At 42.3% G+C, this 25,223-nt stretch overlaps 1 protein-coding gene across 20 annotated transcripts in view; it reads right to left on the bottom strand.

Annotated features, from left to right (window-relative positions):
* The window catches only part of DOCK9 (dedicator of cytokinesis 9), a 257,697-nt gene that overhangs the window by 35,950 nt on the left and 196,524 nt on the right, over positions 1-25,223 (bottom strand). For 12 of the 20 annotated variants that reach the window (XM_059685003.1, XM_059684993.1, XM_059684991.1 and 9 more), the window contains 9 exons: positions 24,168-24,346; positions 23,845-23,958; positions 21,619-21,739; positions 17,229-17,362; positions 15,092-15,206; positions 11,401-11,467; positions 9,725-9,772; positions 6,822-6,958; positions 602-717 (listed from right to left, as the gene is read on the bottom strand). In XM_059685003.1, the coding sequence (XP_059540986.1) occupies positions 602-717; positions 6,822-6,958; positions 9,725-9,772; positions 11,401-11,467; positions 15,092-15,206; positions 17,229-17,362; positions 21,619-21,739; positions 23,845-23,958; positions 24,168-24,346 (1,031 nt within the window). Of the gene's footprint in view, positions 1-601; positions 718-6,223; positions 6,268-6,821; positions 6,959-9,724; positions 9,773-11,400; positions 11,468-15,091; positions 15,207-17,228; positions 17,363-21,618; positions 21,740-23,844; positions 23,959-24,167; positions 24,347-25,223 lie in introns of all 20 variants that reach the window. The other 8 variants (XM_059685010.1, XM_059685007.1, XM_059685009.1 and 5 more) reach the window with 2 other exon arrangements.

Here is a 25,223-nt window from a genome sequence, read left to right on the forward strand (position 1 = left end):
GGAAATGGAAGCAATCATTTATCAAGAATGGGAAGCATTTGGTTCCTAAAAACAAGAGAATGCCTGAAGAGACCCTCTTCATCTGCCTGAATATTATTTCCCAAAACCCAAACATCAGACCAAAACAACCTTTTCTATCCCTGAAATGCTCCTACCATTTAATTGAGTAACAGATTTTTTTAAATTTAAGAAGGTGAATACGTTTGTACTCTCATGCTTCTTTATGGATAAATAACTCGTTTCAACCGCTACCACACTGAGACTTGTTTACGGAGGGGAGAGGCAGAGATGCCTGGTACGTTCTCGCGTTTATCACCCTGGAGGGCACAGCAAAAGCCTGTTTCCCAGGTACACGCCGCTGGTTCCACTGCTCACACACCTGTGGCACGCCCTGACCAGGCAAGCTTTATTATAGTTCGGGGAATTCACGTCATTAACTGGGGAGCAATTTCATTCAGGGCATTGAAGGATGAACGGTTTCCTTACAGGGGCAACAGCAGTGAAATAAAAAGACAACACAGAAGGCCTCGCTGGCCCAGCTGAAGCAGCACACGAATGTAAAAGGTGGAGTTCTGACCACGAGCAGCCGTTCAATACCAACCTTAAACGCCAGTGTAAACAGAGAGAGAGTGTCCAGAGTCGTGAGGCACACCTCAGTGGCGATGTTGGCTTCAAGTAACGACTGGTGAAGCACGTCTGCGTCCGAATGGCCGTAGCCTGCGTGAATTACAGCACAAGGTCACTGCGGGGGCTGCACAGAGCAGCGTGGCTGGCGGGATGGTGCAGTCAGTCAACTTTTGATTATTTATAGAAGGCTTACTTTTTGGGGGGTGGGGGAGGGCTGGTAGTTAATAATGTTTGCATTCAATTATAAGTCCTTTTCAACTCCAGAAGGGAAGTAATGGCAGCAAGCATCTATTGTGTGCTTGCTATATGCCAGCCATAATTCTATGAACTTTACATGTATTACTTCATTTAATCCTTCGACAGCCCTGTGAAATATGTACATTATTAACCCCCCTTTGCAGATAAGGAAAACGGAGGACTGGAAAGGCTAAACAACTTGTCTTAAGTCACACAGTTAGTAAACAGTGGAGCCAGGAAGGCCCCTGGACCGGACTCCATCAATCTAGCCACTTGGCTGAGCTGAAGGACGGCGAGAGTGGTGAGGGAGGTGGAGATGTCCAAAGCTTCCCACACAGACAGAGGCAGCGCACAGCACGGGGGGTAAGAAGATGAGCCGGGCTGCTGGTCCCTGGGTCCAGCTTGGCCACCTGCTAGCTGTGTGACCTTGGGCAAGTCATTTGACCTCTTTATCCTCATCTGTAGAATGGGGATAATAACAGTATGTATCTCAGAGGCTGTGGTGAGTATTAAATTCGTTAATATTTGTGAAGCTTTGAAGACAGTGCCTGGCACAGAGTGAATGCTATGTAAGCGTTAAGTCAATAATGTAAAGAGCTGTGCTATCAGCTAGAACCATGATTAATAATCAAGAGTTGACTGTACTGCTAATAGTATTCTACTTGCTTTAATGAAAAGCAGAAAAGCCAGTGTGTCTGAAAGAAATGTTTAAGGAAAGGAAAGAACTTGAAGAATCATAATTTAAGTACAAACTGATATCTTCTTATGTGGCTGTAAAATCAATTTAGTACCAATAAAAATGGAGGTCGACATACAATTTGAGATATTAAATTATGAATGGTATGCATTAGCAGAAAATATAGAGATGCAAAGATGTTACAGTATTGATCTAGATTACAAGGAAAGATGGCAATATAATAAAACATCATGTAATGTCTTTCTCCAAGGAGCAAAAACAAATCAACACTTACTATGTAGGTAATTTTCTTAATACTCCAGAGAGGAGGACATTTTGTACATGGATCAGGAAAATGAAGTACAGAAAACTTACAGAATTCTCTTGAGGCCAGAAGTGGGGGAGAAACAGAAGCTACACTGCAAATTCCTTATGGAGGTCACTGTATCATACTACACATTACGAGGGTAAAGTAAGGTAACTAGCATGATGTTATTCTGACTTTAATGAATGTCAGCTACAGGATAATTTTTAAAAGGTCCAAAAAAAAAAAAAAGCTTTTCAAAGCTACCGAGTTGCTTTTCAAAACATGATAAGAATACTACTGTGTGCTTTCATCCGAATCTGCTTGGCTTTTAAAAGGTGGTTGAAGTCCTGTGTTTGTGGACTGCATTATTTTCACACTGCGGCACAGTCCATGTGCCCTTAGGGCCCCCACGTAACACACCTGGCACCATGCTAGTTCTGCTTCTTTTCATTTCTGCATTTTCGGTAGGGAATCTCCCAGAGACAAGGAAGATGGCTATTTTGGGGACTGATATGTATTGTACTGCCTTCGCAAGCCAAGGCATGCCCTCATTCAGTGAGGTTTGTTTGGAAAGATGCAGAGACAATGAAAGAGGAAAACAGAATGATCACAAACTGGGGCAAGAAGGAGCAAAAAATTACACTTTTTATCAGACCAACCAAAACTATCACACAGCCCAGGAGGACCCTTTACTGAGGGCTGCCATGTACCCCAAATAAAGTTTTCCAGAGTCTGGGTTAATCTGTAACAAGAAACTCGCTTTGGTGATTATTTTCATTCTTTCTCTGCATGGAATTGTCTTTTTTCTTTCTTTCTTCTTCTTCTTCTTTTTTTTTTTTTTTTTGAGGTAGATATAATATTAAATCCTACAGATAAATAGCAATCACACTAAAGGTAAATGGCACTTTGCCAAATGGATGTATTCTCCAAAATGCATTGGGAAGTTACAAATCTTTTGTAAAAGTCATCATTTTTTAATTTAGATGTTTAATTGAATTTATTGGCGTCCTTTCTCTTTCTAGATAACACTGGCTAAGGGTATCCAGGTGATGATTATAGATGAGGTGGCCTACACACTTGAAGAGTCCCCACAGAATTTACCTAATTTTGAAAATGCTGGCAAATGTGCAAAATTACATTTCCAAATCAAAGAAACATCTCAGAACCCAGGAAATGTGACTTTATAGTATTTTATTTGCTATCTCGAGTAGAGACATTTAAAGTATCCAGCCCATTTCCCCTATTTTTAAATATATATTGTCCATGCTTAGACTTTTGAAAAATACTAATTTTACTTCAGAGAATATGCATTCTCTGCATTTTTCATATTAATTCAATACTCTGTGTAAAAAAGAAATTTAATGATCGTGTATTCATTTTCCTATTCTCAATTCATAAATATCAAAGAATTTTGGGGTAAGATGAGTTCCCATATGATCAGGTGCTCACCCTGTCTCTGTTTTCACACCTGCCCACACTGGCTAGTGGGCATTTCAGGTAGAAAATGCTTTCCCATGTTGACCTGAAATCTAAACTCTGCAACTAAATCCAGTGACCTTAAACTCTTACGTTGAATTACAGGAAATACAGGTTTTCTTCAAGCATTTCTACGGCTTGGCTGCTCTTTCCCACCCCAGTGGGGACTATGGATTAGCATGCAAGTTAATTTAATATATTCCTCGAATACTGTAGAACATCAAAATAAATACAAAGTTTATTTTCTATTATTTCTGCAAATGTATCTCTTATTTGCAAACATGTTTCACGTCGTTCCTCCCTCATTACCTGGTTTATATAAAATATTCTACATATAGCCATCACTCTCAACTTGTTACTTGGCACAGATCTCTTCTACTGACACACAACGAGTGCACTTTACAGTAAACCAGTCAATGTCTTAATGTTGTAAACATTTACCTTTCATGTACCTGGGCAATGACCCAAACAACAAGCCTCTATCCTTGGAATGTGTTTAAAAGTTAAAAGTATTGTCCACGAGGGGATTTTCCATTTTCATTATATTCTCTTAGAATCCAAGAGTTAAGTTAAGTCCTGGCTAGAGTGACATGTGTAGTGCCTATGATGTCTTTTCTTATGTTCTAGTGATGGGTGATGGGAAGGTATAACTTGGCCCCATTGGATTAAGTTTCTACAGTCCTCTGCTGCTCCCTGCTGGTCATGCTGAGGGCTGACAAAACCTTTCCTAGCAGGACAGAAGAGAAAATAATAAATACAAGTGTAGAGGGGACTCTTCCTGTTTTAATTCTTCTCTAAAATAAATTCATTTTATACTCTGGCATCCTAGAAAATATCTCACATATTATATATACTTCATATTGATTGGCCCAACAGAAAGTACTGTATTCATTGTTAAATAAGATTATTTTTTAAGAGACATATATGGCTATAAATTTCCCATAAAATGTCTAGGTATAGATGTAAACAATCATGTGTGTGCATATACATATACATGATCACACACATACACATGCATACATATAGTACATACTCCCTTCTCTGGTTTTTGGCTGACTTAATGATTTGAATCTCAAAAAGCTAAAAAGGGAAGGGCGAAAGCCACCCAAATACAAATAATCAGAATTAGAGCTATAATGAAGACTGAGACCCAGGGGAAGATGCAAGGACTATGAGACATCCACTTGGGAATGAGCAGGAATTATAGGAACACAGGCAAAAGGTAAAAGAATCGCTACACGCTGTGTATTGGGAAGGCAGAAGAAGAAACTGATTGAGGATTAATGTCACTGAAAACAGACTAAAGAAAAAACTCCAGGATGAAGAAGAAGAAAGGCTAGAAGGCCAGGCTCTCTGTGGGCAGCAGGAAGACAGAATGGAGATCAACTGTGTTAACAATGTGGTTTTTTGGCAGCAGAACCCAGCCAGCTGTCTCTCTCCTCCAGTTCAAGCCACTACCCCAAAGTCCATTCGTAGTGGGAGGAGCTGCTGCACATCTTAGCGGATTAGATATTCGCCTGTTGATCTCTTATTTTTGTTTGTTTTCTGCGTTTCCTAAATGATTATCTCTGGAGGTGGGGCCTTCGTCTGCTTATGATTCTTTTTAAGACATGTGTTAACGGTTAAATATTTATGTCAGCTGACAGGGAGGCAGTCCCTGTGTTATAAATGGTCGGGGCTAAGGCAGTGGAGCAGGTCCTGCAGCTTAGTGGAACTTTAATTTCTGTTTGTTAACTAGGAAATGAAAACCGAACATAACAAAGCTCCTTGTTTTGTTCATTCCAATCCCTTGTCTGCAGAGCTAGGGAAGCCCGAACAGGCACGATGTTGCACCGCCAAGGACGGCAGCTGTAGCTGTGTCACTAATGCACTCTCGACAGGTCAGTCAGAACGCAGAACTAGCGTTTGCAAGCTACCAATGCAGTATGCGGCAGAAACAATCCCGATTTAAATTAAGCCTAGACTTTTATAAAGAGAGACACTGCTCATTACATTTAATGTGGTCAGGGGAGGAAGAATGGGAAGCTGCTGTATTTTGATTGCTCAGCTTTCTTACTTTCACCTACAGCTGATCCTGGAACAATACGGGTTTGACCTGCATGGATCCACTTATAGGAAGATTTTTTTTTCCCCAATAAGCACTGGAAATGCATTTTCTCTTTCTTACAATTCTCTTAATAACATTATTTTCTCTAGATAACTTATTGTAAGAATACAGCATATACTATATAAAATACGTGTTAATGAACTGTTTGTGTTACCGATAAGGCTATTAGTAGTTAAATTTGGGCGGAGTCAAAAGTTATACGGGGATTTTTGGCGGTGAGGGTGATTGTGCTCCTGGCTCCCATGTTGTTCAAGGGTCAGCTGTATTATCAATGTAATGTGATGGGAATATTGTCTTTACTCCTGGCCTACATTAAGAAAGAGGTATGGAAGTCACAGTGAATGGAGCTCCTATGATTAGAAATGATGAGGAGATTATTAATAACCATGTATTAAAGACATTACTTAAAATGAGCACAAACATGGTCTAGATAGAACAATAACTAGCTATGTCATGCTTGGAGAAAAGATGGAACAATTCAGAGAACACACCACTAACGGAAATGGCATTGTTTATCATAAATGATCACGTTAGTTTTCAAAGTGCTGCATGGTTGATATCTTTTAGGTTTTCTGCTTTGGGAAACCCTTAAGAAGATGAAACACTTAAATTTTAGGAACAGCACATCCCCTCTGGTGACGGAAGAAAGTAAAAAACAGGGGCCCACATTTTGGCAGAGCCTCTACTGTGCAGTTAGAAAGCACCGAAGTTAGGAAGGCAAGATGAACAAAAGGTCTCGATTTGCAAGTGAAGCAGCCTTTGGAAAGCAGACTTCAACCTGATTAAATCTTACCATTGTCTACAGAAATTCCAAGCACACTTGATATCTTTCTCACACTGAAAACACAGAAAAAGTCACTTTGTTATTGGCTTTTCCACACCCTCACAAATTGATTCACCGGCTTTATGGTTTCACAGCAGTTAAAACATACATTCTAAGCTGGAATGTCAGAATGTGGACGCTGATCAATTACATGCGTGGGATCAGGGCGAACAACATCTGTCCCAGATGTTCTCAGACATTGCGGGGGTTGGGGGCGAAGGGGGAGATCAATGATAAATTGGTGACAGGCAATGAATCCGAATATTAAATTAAAAATATCATAGAATGTTTGGCTATTGAACCTGCCAAATTTTGTTTTAAAAACACAACCAGAGAGGTTGGGGCCAAGGGGCTAGCACTTTTAGGTCTGGTGTCGTAGTTGACCGTGGTCCACATTGTGTCATTCTCCTCCGAGGAAGGGACTGCGCCTTGAGCTCTTCATCCTACTTGCTCTGAGCTGGAAGAAAAGTCAGGTTGGTGATGTGGTGTGTGGTGTGGCCTGGGGCTCTCCCCTCTGAGCTGTCACATGAGATGGCTGGCTGTTACGATGGTATGTCATGGGACTTACTGTGGTTAAAAGTGAGAGAGTTATCCAGGCTGCCCAGCTGCTGCAATCTGGCATGCATCATTCCTGTTCTGTTATGGGAAACAGGCAATGTCTGAGACTTTCGATCATGAACTATGGGTCCCAACCCTTCCTGGTTCCTGCAACATGAGTGAAATGGGATAGAAGCAAAAGTTAGACTTGTTACACTGCAGAGAGACCGGGAGCGTTAGTGAGGCGAGGACACAGTGGAGAGCAGACAGGCCACGCGAGAACCAAGCACGGAGAGCCTGACAGTGAGCCAGAGGCACACAGAGCTCACAGCAAAGCACCAATGACGACGGAGACGCGAAAACCAAGCCAAAGCAGAGAACTTTTCAGTTTTAGAAAGTACTTTAGAGATGCTACTTAAAAAGAAAAAAATGGAGCCCAGCCAGTATGGCTCAGTGGTTGAGCATCGACCCATGCAGTATGAGGTCACGGGTTCAATTCCCAATAGGCGTACAGGAGGCAGTTGACTGATGATGTTTCTCTCTCATGGATGTTTCTATCTTTTTCTCCCTCTCCCTTCCTGTCTCTCTAAAAAATCAATTAAAAAACACATTAAAAATATTTTTAAAAAAGAAAAAAATTGAGCACCAGTCCAACATGGTGCTAAAGTTAGCGTTCTGTCAACTGCCAAAACACCACAAATCTTGTTGAATTATATATGCTGTTAAAGAACAAAAAAAACTTTTTAAAATTAAAATAATGCATTGGAAGAAACAGAGAACAAACATGCAATGGGAAGGGTTATATGAAGCAGTTTTAACACCTTTATTCTTACCCAGGCAGGAAGGAGAAGAGCCACACACTTTGTTAAACTTGTCAGCAGTCAAGTAAAGAAAATAGAAAAGTGATCTGGGTTAGCAATCAAACAGCTAAATTCCTGTTGTGTACCACCACCAGAGCAGAAGAAAAATGAGACCAGTGCTGGAATGACGCCTGTCCCCATCCCTTAGCCAGCCGTCTCCCTCACTGTGTTATCGTGTGGAGTAGAACAGGGCATGCATGGGATCTCATCGGGCAGCATGCTGCTGGGTGATTTCAAGGTGACACAATGAGAAGGCGCAGTACTCATTAAACCAGACCACCGTGACCAGCAAACACTGATGACGTTTAAATCACCGCTCAGAATCGTTTGCCCATGCAGAGACCGTGGTGATTTTCTACAAAGCATGGTGTGTCTTTCCACAGAGCACGTGACAAAGCACCCCCCCATCCCCCCCCCCCTCCACTATCCCCTGCTCATCCGTTTTTAAGGTGGTCAAAAGATGCATACTTTTATATGCAAGTATATACAAGGTACTTATGAAGTTGGAGGATTTTCTTTTAAAAAATCAAATGTGTAGTCACTGAAAAATAAGTTAACAGTTTCACAAGACCCAATTTTAAAATATTTTGTTGGGGCAGAAAAATGTCAGCTTCCCACACTCACCATGTTCAGCTCTGAGGCATTTTATTCTATTTTGCACATCTTCCTAATGTCATCTTGTGACGTAGGTCACAGTTAGTGCAGGAAGGGTGGGAAGCTTGCCTGGCTCAGTGCCTTTTTGTTACAAATACACTGCCCATCTCCACGGGACAAAGTCAAAGGGGATATATTGTATGTGGATACCTTGTGTATACTTGCATTTGGTACTCAAAATCTCAAATGTAAAAATTACTGTTATGATAAAAATAAAAGAATTAAGATTAGAGAACTTTAAGTGCCAACCTATTTCTATTAAAAATAGAAAATATTATAGGAGAAAAGCATAAAATATTCTCTCTAATTTTGGCCTTTTTAAAAGAAAACATGTACTTTTACTTAACATAAAACGTAATTATGAAAATTTCTCAAATATCCCAAGAGAAGAACAACATTAACATAAAAAGCAAAATTTTCATGCAGACAGAACACATATTAAAAATCTCTTTCCTATTTCATTACTACTAAACAAAATTATAGGTAAGAGAAAAATAACTCAATTACAACTAAATTTTAAAGATTTTCTTAAAACACATGTTTACTGATAATTAAACTATTAAAAACAATAGCATTAGAAAAATATGATATTTAGACCAGGACCCCGTAAGTACATTATCACAGAACACACAGCATGGAATGAAACACAGACACACTGAATGGCTACAGGGCAGGGGGAAGAGCTTGGTAACAACAAGATGTGCTCCGGGAAGTACCTCCCAAGAAGGAGCTGCCTGGGTACCCGTCAGCAATGAGTTTCTAGCTCTCCTCAAACTCAGTGCAGAACCAAGCGTTTATTGTGGGACAGGGCAGTGTGGGTTTATGATACTCCACACAGGGTTCTGGTTGGGTAAAAACAAAAGGCACGGGTAGCTTACTTAGAAGTAGAGGAGAAAGGCTCAATTTTAGAGTTTTTGTGCAAGTCCAAACACATTTGAGATGGACTGAAAACATTCTCTCATTAAGGAAAAAGGAATGTGGTTAGATGAGAAATTAGTGTCTTTGAAGTTGGAAGACGGAATGGTTAAAAAAAAAATCTTTGAAAGTAAAACAGGGAAAGAAAAATAAGTGGGAAAGGAGAAAAGAGCCAGAAGACACGTCAGGAGGAAGTGGGAGAGGAGAAAAAGAAGACAGAAGGAACAGGACGTGAGGGAGAACTTGGAAGCAAGGGTAGAAGTGTAGCAACAGGCCACAAAGGAGTATCTTTCCAAGAGATATGCATGAGAAAAACGAAACAGAAGGAATGTAGGCGAAAGATGCAAACAGATTTTATGGAAGCAATCCAAAGACCTGCCAACTGCCTTCATGGCTGTTTATGAGAATCCCAACTGCCAATCACCACAGATGACAATTCCCACACATTCAGATCCAAGTAATACAGAAAATGACATAATACTTGAAACTGAAACCCCCACAGTACCTGGCTATATATCGCTTCCCCATGTACTGGAACTGGTGCAAGCAGACTCTGCAGACAGGATGAAAGATTATCAGGGAAACACTAAGATAAAATTATTTTCAATGCATTGGTTTATTTAAGCCCATCAACAATAACACATTCAATAAATTCTTACTAGCCCAGTGGTCGGCAAACTGCGGCTCGGCAAACCGCGGCTCACGAGGCACATGCGGCTCTTTGGCCCCTTCAGTGTGGCTCTTCCACAAAATACCGGCTCTTCCACAAAACACCGACTTCTGCGCATGGGCCACGAAGTTTCAATAGCACTGAACGTGCGCGCCCGCACGTGGTATTTTGTGGAAGAGCCACACTGAAGGGGCCAAAGAGCCGCATGTGGCTCGCGAGCCGTGGTTTGCTGACCACGATACTAGCCCCTTACTTCAGGTTGTCAGAAATTCTCTGGAAGGCCCCTCTAAACCAAGATAAAATTTCTAACCTGCAACGGAGGCCCCATATTATGCTGCTGCCAGAATTGTGGTGGGCGGTGAAAGCCACACAGAAGAAAGGCTTAAGACCCATAGGCCTGTCCATCCACTCAGGGTTCAGATGTTGACCCCAGGCAGTGTGCCTCAGAAACCACCATGGAAACTGTATGCCCTACTGCACTGCTCTGAGTTGCTTATCCATGCTCATTCAAGTCTATGTAAGGAGCTCTCTCTTTTGGCTTAAGTAAATAGACTGGCCCCTTACAGACATCATTTTTTGTTTTGTTTTAATATACCCACAATATTGATTTTTAAAAAAGCATATAATTAATAAGAAGCAGTTAAAATAATGTCCAGTAAGTTCTTCTGATGCTGAATTCCATCTCACCAAGTGACAGCTCCCACCTTTAATCATCAGAGAGAATAGTCATGAGACTATGAACCAAACGCACAAAGCTCAGAGCACCATAGGATTCCAACTGAGTTTGTGCAAATTCATTTGGCCGTGACTCAGGACCCCACTAACAAACATAAAACTACTTATAGTTGTGATTTACCCAATGGTTATGAATAATGACAGTACTGCAGAAATAATTTTTAACTGCAGAAACAGTAATGTGTTTGACCGTGGGTGTTGCCTGAGACCCTGCTGAGGTCTTATGGAGTTTACTCTATATGCAAATTTTTCAAAAATCCAAAAAATTCTGAATTTGGAAAATCATCTGGCCCCAGCAGTTCTGGATAATGGATTGTAGATTCGTGTAATGATCTTAAAGAAAACCAGAAACTTAAACTAAAGAGAAAAAATGAGATAACATATGTAATATGTAAGATTTTACTTATCTTACATTTAAAAATTATAGCAATTTTTCTATCTCAGTTTCTGCATCTATTGAGATAGGTTAGACTCAACTTAATGCAGCATCCACCCAACTCAGCTAATACATTTTCTATTATTTTATTAAAATGGCTTATACTCAAGAGTACTAGTAGTTACCTCTTATAACAACCTCATGTCTAATAATTTAAGGTTGGTCACTGACCACTGAGTCATAAGCTCATGAGAGCAGGTGCTGGGATCAGGTCCAGGAGAAATAGCTTAAGAGTATGGATATGAATATCTGCATTCCTGGTTCAACTACAAAGTATTATTCACACCTCTTCACTGGCCAGGGAAAATCAAGAGGCAATTAACAAAACAAAGCTACTCACTCAGATATTGTAAAAAAGTCCATAAGTTCAGATGTTGAAGCCTTGTTCCAATACGTAAACAAAGCATCTAGAAAATAAACATTTATCAGGTCAGAATCATGATGCGCATTCTGTACATTATGAGGTGGGAGGAGATCTCAGGAGGCCTCCAAACCCTGCCCGCTTTTACAGCTAATCAGAGGACGAACCACAGTGACCCATCTGGATAACACATACAACGGGCTTATTCAATCTAAAGAAGCTATGTTTGAACCTTGAAGTTTAATTTCTTTGTACATCATCTAGTGCTATCCTATATAATAAAAGCCCAATATGATAAGTGTCTGGTTGTCTGGTTCAACCAATCAAAGTGTAATATGCTAGTGATACGCTAAGGCTGCTCAACCATTGCTGTGATGTGCACTGACCAACAGGGGGCAGACAGCTGACTGGTCGACCAGTTGCTATGATGTGCCACCAGGTTAGCTTGCTGCTGCGGTCTGGCCAATGGGGACTGAGGGAGCCAGGCGGGACATGCCCTGGAGTCCTCCTACAGTCCCTCCCCGGCCCCAATCGTGCACTGGTGGGGTCCCTTGGCCTGGCCTGCGCCTTCTCGCAATCCGGGACCCCTCGGGGGATGTCAGAAAGCTGGTTTCGGCCCAACGGCGGAACACGACCGGTCGCTATGACGTGCACTGACCACGGGGGTGGGGGGGTCAGATGCTCAATGCAGGAGCTGTCCCCTGGTGGTCAGTGTGCTCCCTCAGGGGGACTGCCACTCAGCCAGAAGCCAGGCTCACAGCTGCCGAGTGCAACAGTGGTGGCTGGAGCCTTTCAGTCAGACATCCCCCGAGAGCTCCTGGACTGGGAGAGGGCACAGGTCAGGCTGAGGGACGCCCCCCACCCGCACCCCCCAAGTGCACGAATTTTGTGCATCGGGCCTCCACACACACGCATGGAAGCATGCATACTATGCTACACACACTGTTTTGCCCTTTGAGTTTTAATTCAACAATATGGCCTAGATCTATCTCAATGTTTTTCAAGCTGCATAATATTCCACTGTAACTGATTTAGCCAGGCTCTTACTGATAGACACTTACTTGTTTCCCCCCTAATCTTATGCTATTATGAATTGTGCTTCAACGAACATCCTTTTGCATGGGTCTTTGCACACCTGTCCAACTACGTCTACAGGACAAATTCTTAGACGTGAAAGAGCTCTGTCAAATGGTATGTGCATTTTCAACTTCCACAGACACTGCTAAATAGACCTCCAAACAAGCAGTGCCTGCTTCCCCACACAATGCTACACTGTACTCTGAATGAAGAACCCACACTTACTCTTCATTGAGACCGCCTGTATATTGTAATTAAGGCAAATTCTACAAATTTATTTGCAGGAAGTATGTTCGGTGTATGACCCTTAACCATTTAGCACACACCACAGACTGTTACCATTTGATAGTTAAATATTTTTACACTCTTACAGTATTTTACATTGAGGTTCAGAAACAGGTGAAGAGATTTCTCTCTGAGACACTGATTTGGGAGCCTGAGGTTGAGTGAGAAGGTGGCTGTAGAGATGCCAGTGGCGCAGGAAGATGCATGGCCTCGGACTGTTCCTCTGCATTGTCAGGAACAGTGACATACGGGGAAGCCAGGGGATATAGATTGAGAATCTGTTATGTGCGGGCACTGTGCTAGGTGGCCTCATGATGTCACATACAGTATACCATCAAATTCTCACCACAATCAGAGGCAGAGAGTTCCAATTTACAGAGAAGCTAATGAAGGCTCAGGGAAGTTAAGTTATTCTCCAATTTAGTACACCTGATTTTAAAAGCCGTATTTGGCCTATTGGGCCAGTGACAAGGGTGGGTCAGGGAGCTTCCATTTTTCAGGGGTTTTGAGTTTAGATTCCAGAGTGACAGACTCTGGTTATTTGAACCTGGTCATCCTGGTGTTGTGAGAACCCAGGGAGCCAACTGAGTGCTGGCGGGCCTCTCCAGGTCAACTTGCAGACATGTGTGGCCAGTCAGTGGCCAGGCAACTGGCTGAGAAGAGGGGGAAGAGCAAGCCAAGCTCCATAAAGACGGGAGGAGGCACAAGAAGGCGCAGAGGGTGAGGGCCCAGCATGGGGAAGGCGCTCATTAAGTGTGGAATAAAGGAAAGAATAGACACAGAGTTACACAATCGATTTTGGTTGTCTGTCTGGTAAACTATGCTGAAGAGTATTTCTCCCCTACCCCACTCCATACACGAAAATCCATTCTCGGTAGCTAAGCTTTAAATGTGAAAATTTAAATAATAGAGTTTTTAAAGAAAATATAGGAGAATATCTTCATGATCCTAGAGATAGTTGAAGATTTCTGAAACATGACACACAAAAAACTCTAATTATAAAGGAAAGAAATGAGTAACTTCAGGTAATTTAAAAAATACTATAAAACTCTTTTGAAGAGGTTGTTGTATCTTAAAATCTGTGCATGGCCTTCCAAAGTGCCGACTTTAAAGGATAACTTTCACTTGGATGCAAAATTTCTGGTATTTGCCTTTAAAAAGCAGTTATGTTATAAACCATATTTATTATTCGAAACTTAAAATATTTTAAAAAATCATTCAACATAGGAAAAATAGGATCATAGCTGGCTAAAAGTCACTACCATAATCGAAAGTTTAGAACTTTTGACTTAATGAAAAGAATTTCAACTTTATAACCCAAATATCAGAATAAGTGCCCAGTGCTCTTGCATTTGGTCATCAAAGAAAATCTTGTTTGTTCTTTTTTTAACTAGTTATTTAAAGGTAACAAACTGACAGAATAATGAAACAATCCAGTTCTGAAGCACTTTAAGGACAGGCATGCTATTCCTAACATCTGAGTTGTAAGATCAGGCTGTATTGCTGCTAAAATGGAAGCTTGATATAAAAGGAACACCCTGGCCGTTGTGGCTTAGTTGTTAGAGCATCAGCCCACAGACCTACGAGTCACAGGGCTGACTCCTGGTCAAGGGCATGTGCCTGGATTTCGGGTTTGCCCCCTGCCTCTGAAGGGGCACGTGCGCGAGGCAACCAATCAATGTATCTCTCTCACATCAGTGTTTCTCTCTCTCTCTCTCTCTCTCTCTCTCTCTCTCTCTCTCTCTCTCTCTCTCTCTCTCTCTCTCTCTCTCCTTTCCTCCCTTCCTCCTCTCTGCTCTCTCTGAAGGGCAATGGAAAAACTATCCTCAGGAGAGGATATTTCAATAACACGATTTGCTTCCGGTAAAGCCAGCAATGTCACACACTCTAAATGGAAGAGATGCTGAGGTTCCCCAACACTGTATTTTCTAATTCAAGAAACAGACTAATCAAGTTGTGTAAGCTGCCAGTATGCTTGTTTAAACAATGACATTTAAAACAAAATCAAAAAGCTGCTTTGCTTCTCTGCAGCTGCCTCCTTTAGTTAAGACAGTAGGTCTGAGTTCAACATAAATGTATAAAATAGTCCCATTCACATTTTAGGACTCATTCTCTAGAATAAAATAATAAAAATACTTTTCCAAATTAAGACTTTTATTTCTACTCCATTTAGAAAATCAACATGTATTTCAAACAAGGAGGAAAACTGTTTTAAATCCTTATATCCTTTCAACCAATTATAATCTTTAAAAAATAACCCAAACACCGAAACAAGGAAAGTAAAGCAGATATCTCCATTTTTACCTACCATCAGACATGCTTTTCAAGATGTAGAGGAAACACATCAGCAGGCTCTTAATCTCAGACTGGTCCAGTTTGTCACAGCGAACCATGGCGTTCCCCAAAGTGCCACTCTGTTGGTGCTAAAGAAAGGAAATACGGGTGGGTTTTTCTCCTTCAACAGCAGGTAACACAAAATCAGCTTCACTTTTCTACCTTGGAAGAGAAAGGTTCTTAGAATTGAGCCCAATCATTCCGACTGGAAGGTAGAGATAATTTGTCAACACACATCAGGCGCCTTCCCCGAATACACACACGTGCTGCTCCACACAAGCTCTGGCTCGTCTCCTGCGCACACTCTTCTAAGGGACAAGCCAGAGGCGCCAGCCTTTCCCACTGGATGGCCATCGTGGAGCTACCAGCTTAGTTCTGAAATGCCAAGTACAACCTCATGCAGAAAAGCAGGAATGATGACTCAGACGACATTGCAGAACCAACCACATCCTCAGGAAAGTGTCCGTGGCTGAGACAGCAGAAGTCTATGGTATTGCTGAGTGCCAGCCACAAAGGCCTGGGGCTGGGCTGCTGCCATTCAGTCACCTCAGGGGGCACCCTCGGGGAAGACCAGGGGCAGGCGCCCGACAGGAAAAACTGGGGTCACCTCAGCACAGCACGGCCAAAGACCCTAAGCTGATGAGGTCACTCCATCATCAGCTTAGCTCAACACCGCAAACGCCAGAAAACTCAGGATGCAGGGCGAGGGCAGTTTTGCCACTAGACAGCAGGTTCACAAGTTCAAAGGGTTCACATAAAAAATAAAAATAAAAAAAAAGAACAAGAATCGCATCTCATGATAAAAACACAGAAGATTAAAAAATCCTCAAAGTTACATTTCCAACTGAAGTCAGGGAAATTTTTTTGCCAAATACCAAAGCAGAAAGATCAGTGAAAAACTATCTCTCATTCAAGGTATCAGTGGGCAATTAAAAAAAAAAAGATAAATAGGTCTAATTCATAACATCCATGAATATTTGTAGTCAAGGAAGAAATATGGGAGCTGTTAGTGGCAAAACCGGGGTGCAGATGCATCACCTGGCCCACCCACTTCCTCAGAGCCGCTGGGAGGACTCCGCGCTTCCTGCAGCGGGAGGGAAGGTGCCACAGGCAAGGTTTCCTCGGGCAGAGGCGGGATGGTGAGAAGGGAGAAGTCCACAGTGACCCGGTGTTTCCTGGCTGACTGGCCGCTCTCCTCCTCCTCCTCCTCCTCCTGGCCAGCGCTGCGTAGGACGCAGGCGGAGTGCCTCCTGAGCAGCTTCTCCCTCTACACTCGAAGGCATGTCAGGGTCAAGGGAGAAGTTCGACAGGTCATGACACACCCCACACTGCGATGCACACACCTCTACACACAGCGGTTACGGACAGCCATGTCAATGCCAGCCACGGAAACGCGCGATGAGATGACAAAGCTGGTGCTGAGGAAGGATGTGTCCCATGTTTCTGAGAGCTAGGAATACATCCCTAAATGGTTCACATGTTTATTCAAGCTTATTACATGTGCTTGCCTATACCTTGAAATAAATTAGGACAACAGTGGCCAAGTGAGACCAACCTGTCACGGTCTCACGTTTAAATCCAAGCTTTATCTGTTCCCACAAAGTCCCAAATAGTCTGAACCTTAGTCATTTCAAGACAGAAGGTTTAATATGAGGAAGATCTGTTGGGCTGGGGTTGGGCAGTGTGAAAAAGTGGTTTGAAATGAAGCCTTACCCTGGAATCACCTGTATGGTCAATTCATCTTTTCTGGAGCTGGCTTTGGAACCAATGCCCGTGCGTATGGACAGCTGTGTTATAAATGGTGTTCTCCGGCATACAGACCACAGGGGTTCTAAATGAGTGGCATTCTGATTTCCCTAGTTGTCCAACCTGCCAGAACCACTTGCCAAACTGTAAACACTGCCCGAATCTGGTATTCTGGAAACAGGAAGCAGGGGGTTCCAGGGAATGGGCCCCATTCTTAGTTACTACTCTGATGATCTACTCCAGATTAACTGAGGTTTCTGTGGTTTTGTTTTAAAGGTCACACAATGAACACTAGGGCATGAAGTATGTTTACTTTGGGCTAAATCTATTTGTTATAAGAAACGCATTATCTGAAAAGAAATTACCTTATCCAGGGAATTGCTCTTCTCAATATTCCTTTCTGGAAAGCTGTTCCCTGAATCGGTGCTAATGAGGGATCCTCTCGAATCAGCATTTTTCACACTGTTGATGTTTGGAGTCGAAGTTGTATACGGAGAAGCTAAATGAGAATTAAGCCAAGAACAAAGTTTAGGTGAGACAGAACAAAGTACAGATAAGCACTAATCAAAGAAAAATTACTTTTACGGCACTTATTTTTTTTCTGTTAGGCATTTGGCCCAAGAGTTGCATTCAATCACCTATCAAGTAGATAAAAACTAACTTTAATCAGAAACATTCAGCCATAGCTACCAATTCACTTATGAGAAACTACCTTTGATGGCGAAGACTAAAGGAGCACATACTGTTTCAGAATGGGAGAGAATGAAGACTTTTAAGATTTAAGAGATAAAACCACCTACAACTATCAAATAAAAAAAAATTAAATCATGCAACACACCCACCGTGGTCAAACTGTGTGCTGAGGTGCCCTAGAAAACTTAGAGGGGTGTCCTGGGATAGTTTACATTTTCAAGGAAAACACAACGATACTTGACATCTGTCGGAAACTATAGTTTCAGCATTAGATCATGCTACATTCCTTTCGATGATGTCATATATTTGTGAAGCGGGGTGTTTTTGGCGGCTACTATGATAAAAAGCAAGTACTGGGCAAAAATCAATGTGGAACAAAACGAGGAGGGCTATGAGCAGACTGATTCAAAACTGGAGAAGCTGGGCAGTGCCCAACAGACACACACATCCCATTAGTAAGAGTTGTGGTTATTAAAAATAATACAAATGGTTTTCTTTAAATTTATGTGTATTTTTTTTCAAATGCCTACTAAGCTGTTAGCATATAAGTACTTAGGTTACTTGGTTCTAAGTACTTAATAAACAGTACTTAGGTGTTTCTTTTGGCCTGAGGACTCCATGAAAAAATTACCGTGACAATATGAGTGATGTGAACTGAGGATTTGTGGGAAACTCTGCAATAAACAGTGACAAGCAGACAGGAAATCTAACTTGGACATAAAATTTGTGACATCTGATAAAAACAGCATTTGAAGGCAGAAATCAGCACCCACCACGGTGCTGTGCAATTTTTCAATGTGACTGATTGACTTCCTGCTTAGATAAGATGTGTGTAAATCACATAATTAAAACTGACTCTGAGACTCGTACATCCTGTGCTGAACCAAAACGCACGCCTCCATCGGAAAGGCCTGGCTGGCTGTGCAGGGGCACCAGGAGCCTTTTGGCACCACTCTAGCAAGCTGTAAGCACGGTCTCCCATGCCCAAGCTGAGGATGCCTCTACCTGGTACCTCACATGGGCTGGCCATTTCAGGTTTCAGCATGCAAACTAGCTGCCATGGACTAAGACACTTCTAAATTAATCCCTCCCCCGACCTAACACTCGGGTTTACCCACCACCATCCCCGAAACCGAATCAGTGTATTAAAACCAAGAAAAGAAGAGCCAGAGGAATTAAAAGATGTAAGTGAAGGATGGAACATGTGAACCCTGGGCCACAGGCGGCTCCCCAGAATAGAAACGATGTGACTGATTGTCACAAGGAGCAGGTGAAAACCCCATGAAAAAACTATGAGCCATTTTCTATAGTGAGAGAGAAAAGAAACACACATTATGACCAAATTATAATTATAGTCCTCCTGATATACTTGGGCTTCATATATAATGTAGAACACAGAACTTGGGAGAAAGAGGTCCTCAGTAAAATTAGGTCCTAAATTCTCAGAGTTTTAGGCTCAATTCCAGAACTACCGTCCTAATCTGAGGAAAACAGATGGAAATGAAATAAATCAAAATCAACACGCTTAGTAGAATTATGTTCCTATATGTTATGTGTGTGTGTTTATACTTTATATCTTGGCCTAGTGCATAACTTTTAAAAATCTTACACAACATGTAAGTAAAATAAAAAGAGGTGTAGTCCACCTCTCTCACTCTATACAGATATCCCAGGGCAATACACTGAGTAGGTAATAAAAGGAACCCTGAGCCTAAGAACGTGTGCCTTTTAAAATCTCAGAGCAGGGGTCCTCAAACTTTTTTAACAGGGGGCCAGTTCACTGTCCCTCAGACCGTTGGAGGGCCGGACTATAGTTTAAAAAAAAACTATGAACAAATTCCTATGCACACAGCAGCGGCAAAAACACCCGGCGGGCCAGATAAATGTTTTTGGCGGGCCGCATGTGGCCCGCGGGCTGTAGTTTGAGGACCCCTGTCTCAGAGTGTCTGTATCCAGCAACAAATCAGTTTTAGAATTTTCATGCAGCATGTTTCAAAGACATCAACAAACACTGCTGAAGGAGCATTCTTAATATTCATGAAAACAGGATTTCTTCTAAATGGAAAAGTAAGGAGAAAGTCTGCTCTTAAAGGATAGGCACTAGATCTAAAGTTAACTGCAAATTCCTTGATGACTAAAAGAAGAGCTGCTAAAGCTACGAGAAAACAACTGGTAAACCCAGCTCATAGGTGGGGCTTCCCTGAAAGGCATTCCTTGGGAACAAGAATTTAAATCTTTAAAGATGAGGGATGGGGAGTGGGGGATAGATAAAGCCTGGGTTTAAATAAGTCTGTTGTGGTGAATTCCTATGAAAAGTGGATTCAGGTCTTGAAATGCAAGAAAAAGTGAAAAGACACTAAATCAGTAACTTCACCATGAGCACAGAGTACTGAAGGCCATTTATGCCATTTGAGTCATGCTGAAGACACCCAATGGTTCATCTTTACATGCTCAGTGCATCCCAAACCTAACAAGGGGCATGGGGAACTGGAGAATAAAGCCAGAGTCAAAACAACACCTCCTTCTAATCTGACCATTCCCACAGTTCCATGTAAGTGAAAGGTGGAACAAGAATCCTACAGAGTACTGGTCAGGGAATTAAAATTTCAACCCACTCCTAGGCCCTAGGAAACTGAGAGTATATCACAAAGCATTAATAATGCTAAAGAACTGTGCTTATTATAATAGCAGTCAAATGTTCACACTATGCCTACCACGCCAAGCACCGCGCACATCGTATTAGCTCTTTATCCCTCACCGTGACTCTGTTTTGGAGATGTGGACACTGGGTAAAGAGACGAGAGATACTGCTTGAGGTAATTAGTAAACGGTGGAGTCTGGATCCAACACCACATCTGTCTAACTTAAAGCCACTTCTGTGAACCACCACAGACAAGACCCTCTGAAGAGAGCCCCTTCTCCAGCCTGGAGCAGCGGCTGGTGTGTGCGCAGAGCAGGGCACAGACAGAGCGGAGGTCCCAGGAGAATGGCTGACGGGAACACTGTGTGCATGAACTAACGCATATACTCTCTGACGCCAAATGAGGTTAAGTATAACTATGAAAAACATACATGAACATAAGTAAGAGTAAGGATTGGTACTGGTATTGTAGGATAAATTCCAGCATTAATATGAGGTTTCCAGTTCTGTATTCTGCGCAGTTTCATCACCTACATGAAATAGCATGTTAACAAGAACAACACAAAATGAAAGGACATAAACTCAGAATGAACAACAGTCCTGCAGATCACTCAGCTAAAAGGACTGCCCTTCATCCTGCCCTGAGAGTTAGTCCCGTTATTGGGTGGTCTAAGCACTCGCCATGGCAAGACGTTTCATTTATTCCCTGTGTGGTACGAGAGAAAGGGATAAAGACAGACCAGGAATGTGTCTGTGACAATTCTGTGAAGACGTACACTTTTTGTATCATTTTCTGTATGAAGGAGCTGGGCACGGGGGCTCAATTGTTCAGAATATTAACAAGTACATTTCTCAGGCATTTTCGTTTGGAGAAACGACTCCATTTGGATCTTGATTTATGCCATCTGTTTTCCTCCTCATGGGGGCTGCTCTTACATTATTTCAGATAGAAATATATTCCAGGAAAAGAAGATTTAGAAAACCACTCTCAGGATCGTTCTCTAGCCATAAACCACTCGCCCCTGCGGGAATTATCCTGTCACATTTCATCTAAATTGCTAACACTACAAATAAATCCCACCACTCCTCTCGCACGCACCTGCAGAGATTTTCCTTTTCTAAAAGCATAAACACTCCAATTTACAGATTTAAAAATGATAAATTAACTTAGGCATTAACAAAAAGCCAACAGTACGAATATGTGATCAAGTGCACCAAATTCAGAATTCAGGAGACGCTGGGATCTCTTTTTCAGTGCGGAGGTGAGGGGGTCCAATCATTAACTATCAAAACCAGGAAAAACAATATTCAAAGCAGAAACGCAGACTTCAGAGTTCTAATCTGAAAGCTCACTAACGACTGGATTAAAGGCACCTTCGGAATTAAACCAGAGGGAAGCCCAGGAGAGCGCCGAGCATTACCGATGCCAGAGATGGCGCCAAAGAGATCTTTGTGCAGGGTGTTGTCCAAGGTGTTTCCAGACTTCTGTGGTGTCACCAAGGGGTTCACAGCGGGCAAGGTGAGCGTCTCCTCTTTCGCAGTCTGCCAAAGGGGAGAAAGAGAAGAAATCATCAAAGACGATTTAAAAAGAGTCACCAGCTGATCTTGAAAGTATGAGGGCAGGTGTTAGAACGAGACGGCACAGCCTGACAAGTGACATGTGCCCGAGTGGGAGGAGCAGCCACACGGGACCCAAGAGAGAGAAGGAGGGAGGTGGCGGGTGGATCACGGAAAGAGCAGGGAGAAGGGAGCACAGACTATTTAATGGGGGGCGAGGGGCAGAGAAGTCTTGGCTCATAGAGTCATTTCTCTCCCCAGGAGGTCTGGCACCTTGCCCGATCCAGAGCTCTGATGTCCAACAGTGCTTTACATTATTTGGTATGTTCTTTCCTTCAGAAAAAGCCTCACGTGTTCTTTCCGAAGGGAACACCAGCTTTTCTCTCATGTCGGAAACCCTCCCACACGAGCAACAGGGACTCACAGGAGCAGCAGCGAGACGCCTCTGCCAGCTCGGAGCTGCATGTGCACCCTCGGTCAGGGGAGAAACTGCGTTAACGCTAAGTGAGGTCTCCAAGGGATTTTACTTGCTGCAAGCCAAGGAGAGACCTGTGTTCCTTTTTCTCAGGACTGAAGCATTACAGAAAGGGTAGCATTATACTTGAATTACTTATTCTGATTAGCGAAGGTTTAGAGAATACAACTGTGAAATACAATTTGTATAGATAGGGTGAGATTAGCGTGGTGCAGTTTATGTAAAGACAGTGAAAGCTTAAGCCCTTTAGAACTATAAAAAACATTCTATAAGTATGGCTCTTCTCAGGGCACCATTATTTAGCTGTATTCGGAGGTGAAGAGTAAAAAAGTGCAACAATGTATCACTATTTGGGGAAAAGGGACAGAAAGATCAAAAGAAACTCCCCAAGTGTACGCTGGATGACGAAGTGGCAAGATGAACATCTGAGCTGGTTGAGGGGTCCAGAATGAAGGGGAAAAGGAAATTGCTGAACTCTGCCCAAATGAATGGTAGGTGGCTTCCAATTATAAAGCTTTGAGATAATTTCTGGGATCACCCTTCAGTCAACTTAATCTCCAATCTACAGATTTAAAATGATAAGTTAACTTAAGCCCTTTTAAATGAATGGATGAAGATAATATAAATTAAGGTGGTCAGTTCTTGGCGGTGGGGCCTGGACTCTCTGATATCGGCTTGACTTTCTGATTTTACAGACAGACACTTTAGCCCAGCCGTGGGCAAACTACGGCCCACGGGCCGGATCCGGCCCGCTTGAAATGAATAAAACTAAAAAAAAAAAAAAAGACCGTACCCTTTTATGTAATGATGTTTACTTTGAATTTATATTAGTTCACACAAACACTCCATCCATGCTTTTGTTCCGGCCCTCCGGTCCAGTTTAAGAACCCATTGTGGCCCTCGAGTCAAAAAGTTTGCCCACCCCTGGGTTAGAACTATGCCTCTTTTTCTAACCTCCCTCCTCTGTCAAGATTTGTTGAGAACACAAAGAAGATCTTAATGTTTTTACAAGATATCGGGGCACTAAGAAAGCATGATTTTTATAATGATTTTTAACAAGACAGGTTTACTGACCCCCATCTTAGCCAGAAATGCAATTTACTAAGTACTGTGTATCATTATTGTTTTAGTGGCAAAAAGAGAGAATAGGTATGTACTGGGTTGAATTGGGGAACTCCCAAGTTCATATCCATCCAGAACCTCAGAATGTGATCTTATGTGGAAATGTAATTAAGATTTAAGGCGAGACGAGGTCCCTAAATACAATCCATCACTGGTGTCCTTATAAGAAAAGGAGAGGACACCAGGCACCAGAGACACAGACACACCAGGGAGGAGGCCACGCAAAGATGGATTAAGGCCAGAATGATGCGGCCACAAGCCCAAGGCCACGGGATTTCGGGAACCACCAGACGCTAGGAGAGAGGCAGGGCTCAGACTCTCCACCCGGAGCCTCCAGAGGAACCCGCCCTGCTGACACCGTGATTTTGGACGCATGGCCTCCTGACTGTGAGAGTAAATTTCTGTTGCTTTGGGCCACCCAGCCTGTGGCACTTTGTCAGGGCAGCCATAGGAAACAGGCGCAGGCTGCGCATATGTGAATATGCTCACGTACACTGCCGGGGTTCACGGGGAAGGGCGACACCTCTCTCACGTTGATCCGCTGGACATTTTCAATCAGAAGACCAAACAGAGGCAGGTAGAGCGTGGCTATCCGTGCTTGATGGCTCTGAAACAAAGACACGCAGCACACGTTTACCCCAAGGTCTGAGCCGGCACTAGCCGCCTTCCTGAAAAGACCACCATGAGATTTTACTGCACAAACAGGGAAAAGTCTTAATGCTGTTGCACTAATTTTACAGTTGGTTACTTTCCTTCTAGTACTTAAAATAAAGGACATTTATCAATTCATGTTTTCTTCCATTGGCGACCCCTCACCCTGGAAGCGTATCTGTCATCAAACGAATGCTTTATCAGCAGGTTCTTGAGCACGCTGATGGCGATCAGCCGGACCTCCCGGAACTCCTGGAGGGCGGTCCCCACCTCCCTCAGTAACAGGCCCACCAAGAAGTGGTTTCTGCAGAACTCATCGGTTAAAGAGTAGTCGAGCTGGAGATCTGAAATGAGGACAGAAACTGCTTTAGTTAGCAAGAATGTGCCGCTCTCTGAATAAAATAAAAACCCAACCCCACCCTCTACATTCAGCCCACTCTGGGTGTGGCTTCCAATGGGAAAAGCTTGATTATCTAAAACACTGCTCTACTTCCTAACACCCAGGCTCTTATATGAAAACAAAATTCAAATACAGATAATTGCACTGAATTTTTATTTTCAAGCATATTACACCTATATAATTCAGTAAGTGAATAGTTTTAGTGCCAATTTTTATAATCTAGAACAACATATATTATGTTACAGATGTAATATTGTTATTGACATGAAGTTAAAAAAGTTATCGTGCTAATGACAGTCTTATACAAGAGTGGTCTACGGATAACAAATATGTAATTAAAGAAAGAATAAATATACGTGGTTTATTTAAATGTTCTTTACTAAATGAGTTCATTTACCCATTTCCTAGTCATTAATGCCTATATATGCCCATTAAAATCCAATGTGTTTAAAATGAACAAGTTAGCATATAACCTATTTATTTTGCTATCACTAAATGAAGAACTTATTTAATGCAGGATTTTAAAAATATACTCTTAATACTTCTGCACCTTTAAAGGTGAATAAACTAAAACAAAAGGGACAAAACACCAACCCAGACTCATAAATCATCAGCAGGCTAAAAGACAACACTAAAAGCTCGTCCGGAAAAGAGATAGAAGCAAATGTGAACTCTCCTCAGACAGGGCAAATAAAAGCAGCCAAGCATCACTCAGAAGCTGAAACACACCTTTTCAGTAAGCTGCAGTAGGATTTTGCCGGGAGCCGGTCCATCCTTGCTGTTTCAAGGGACCTGGCATATATGGCATACGGTTCTTAATA

This window comes from Myotis daubentonii, chromosome 2 (assembly GCF_963259705.1).
Source record: "Myotis daubentonii chromosome 2, mMyoDau2.1, whole genome shotgun sequence".
NCBI lineage: Eukaryota > Metazoa > Chordata > Mammalia > Chiroptera > Vespertilionidae > Myotis > Myotis daubentonii.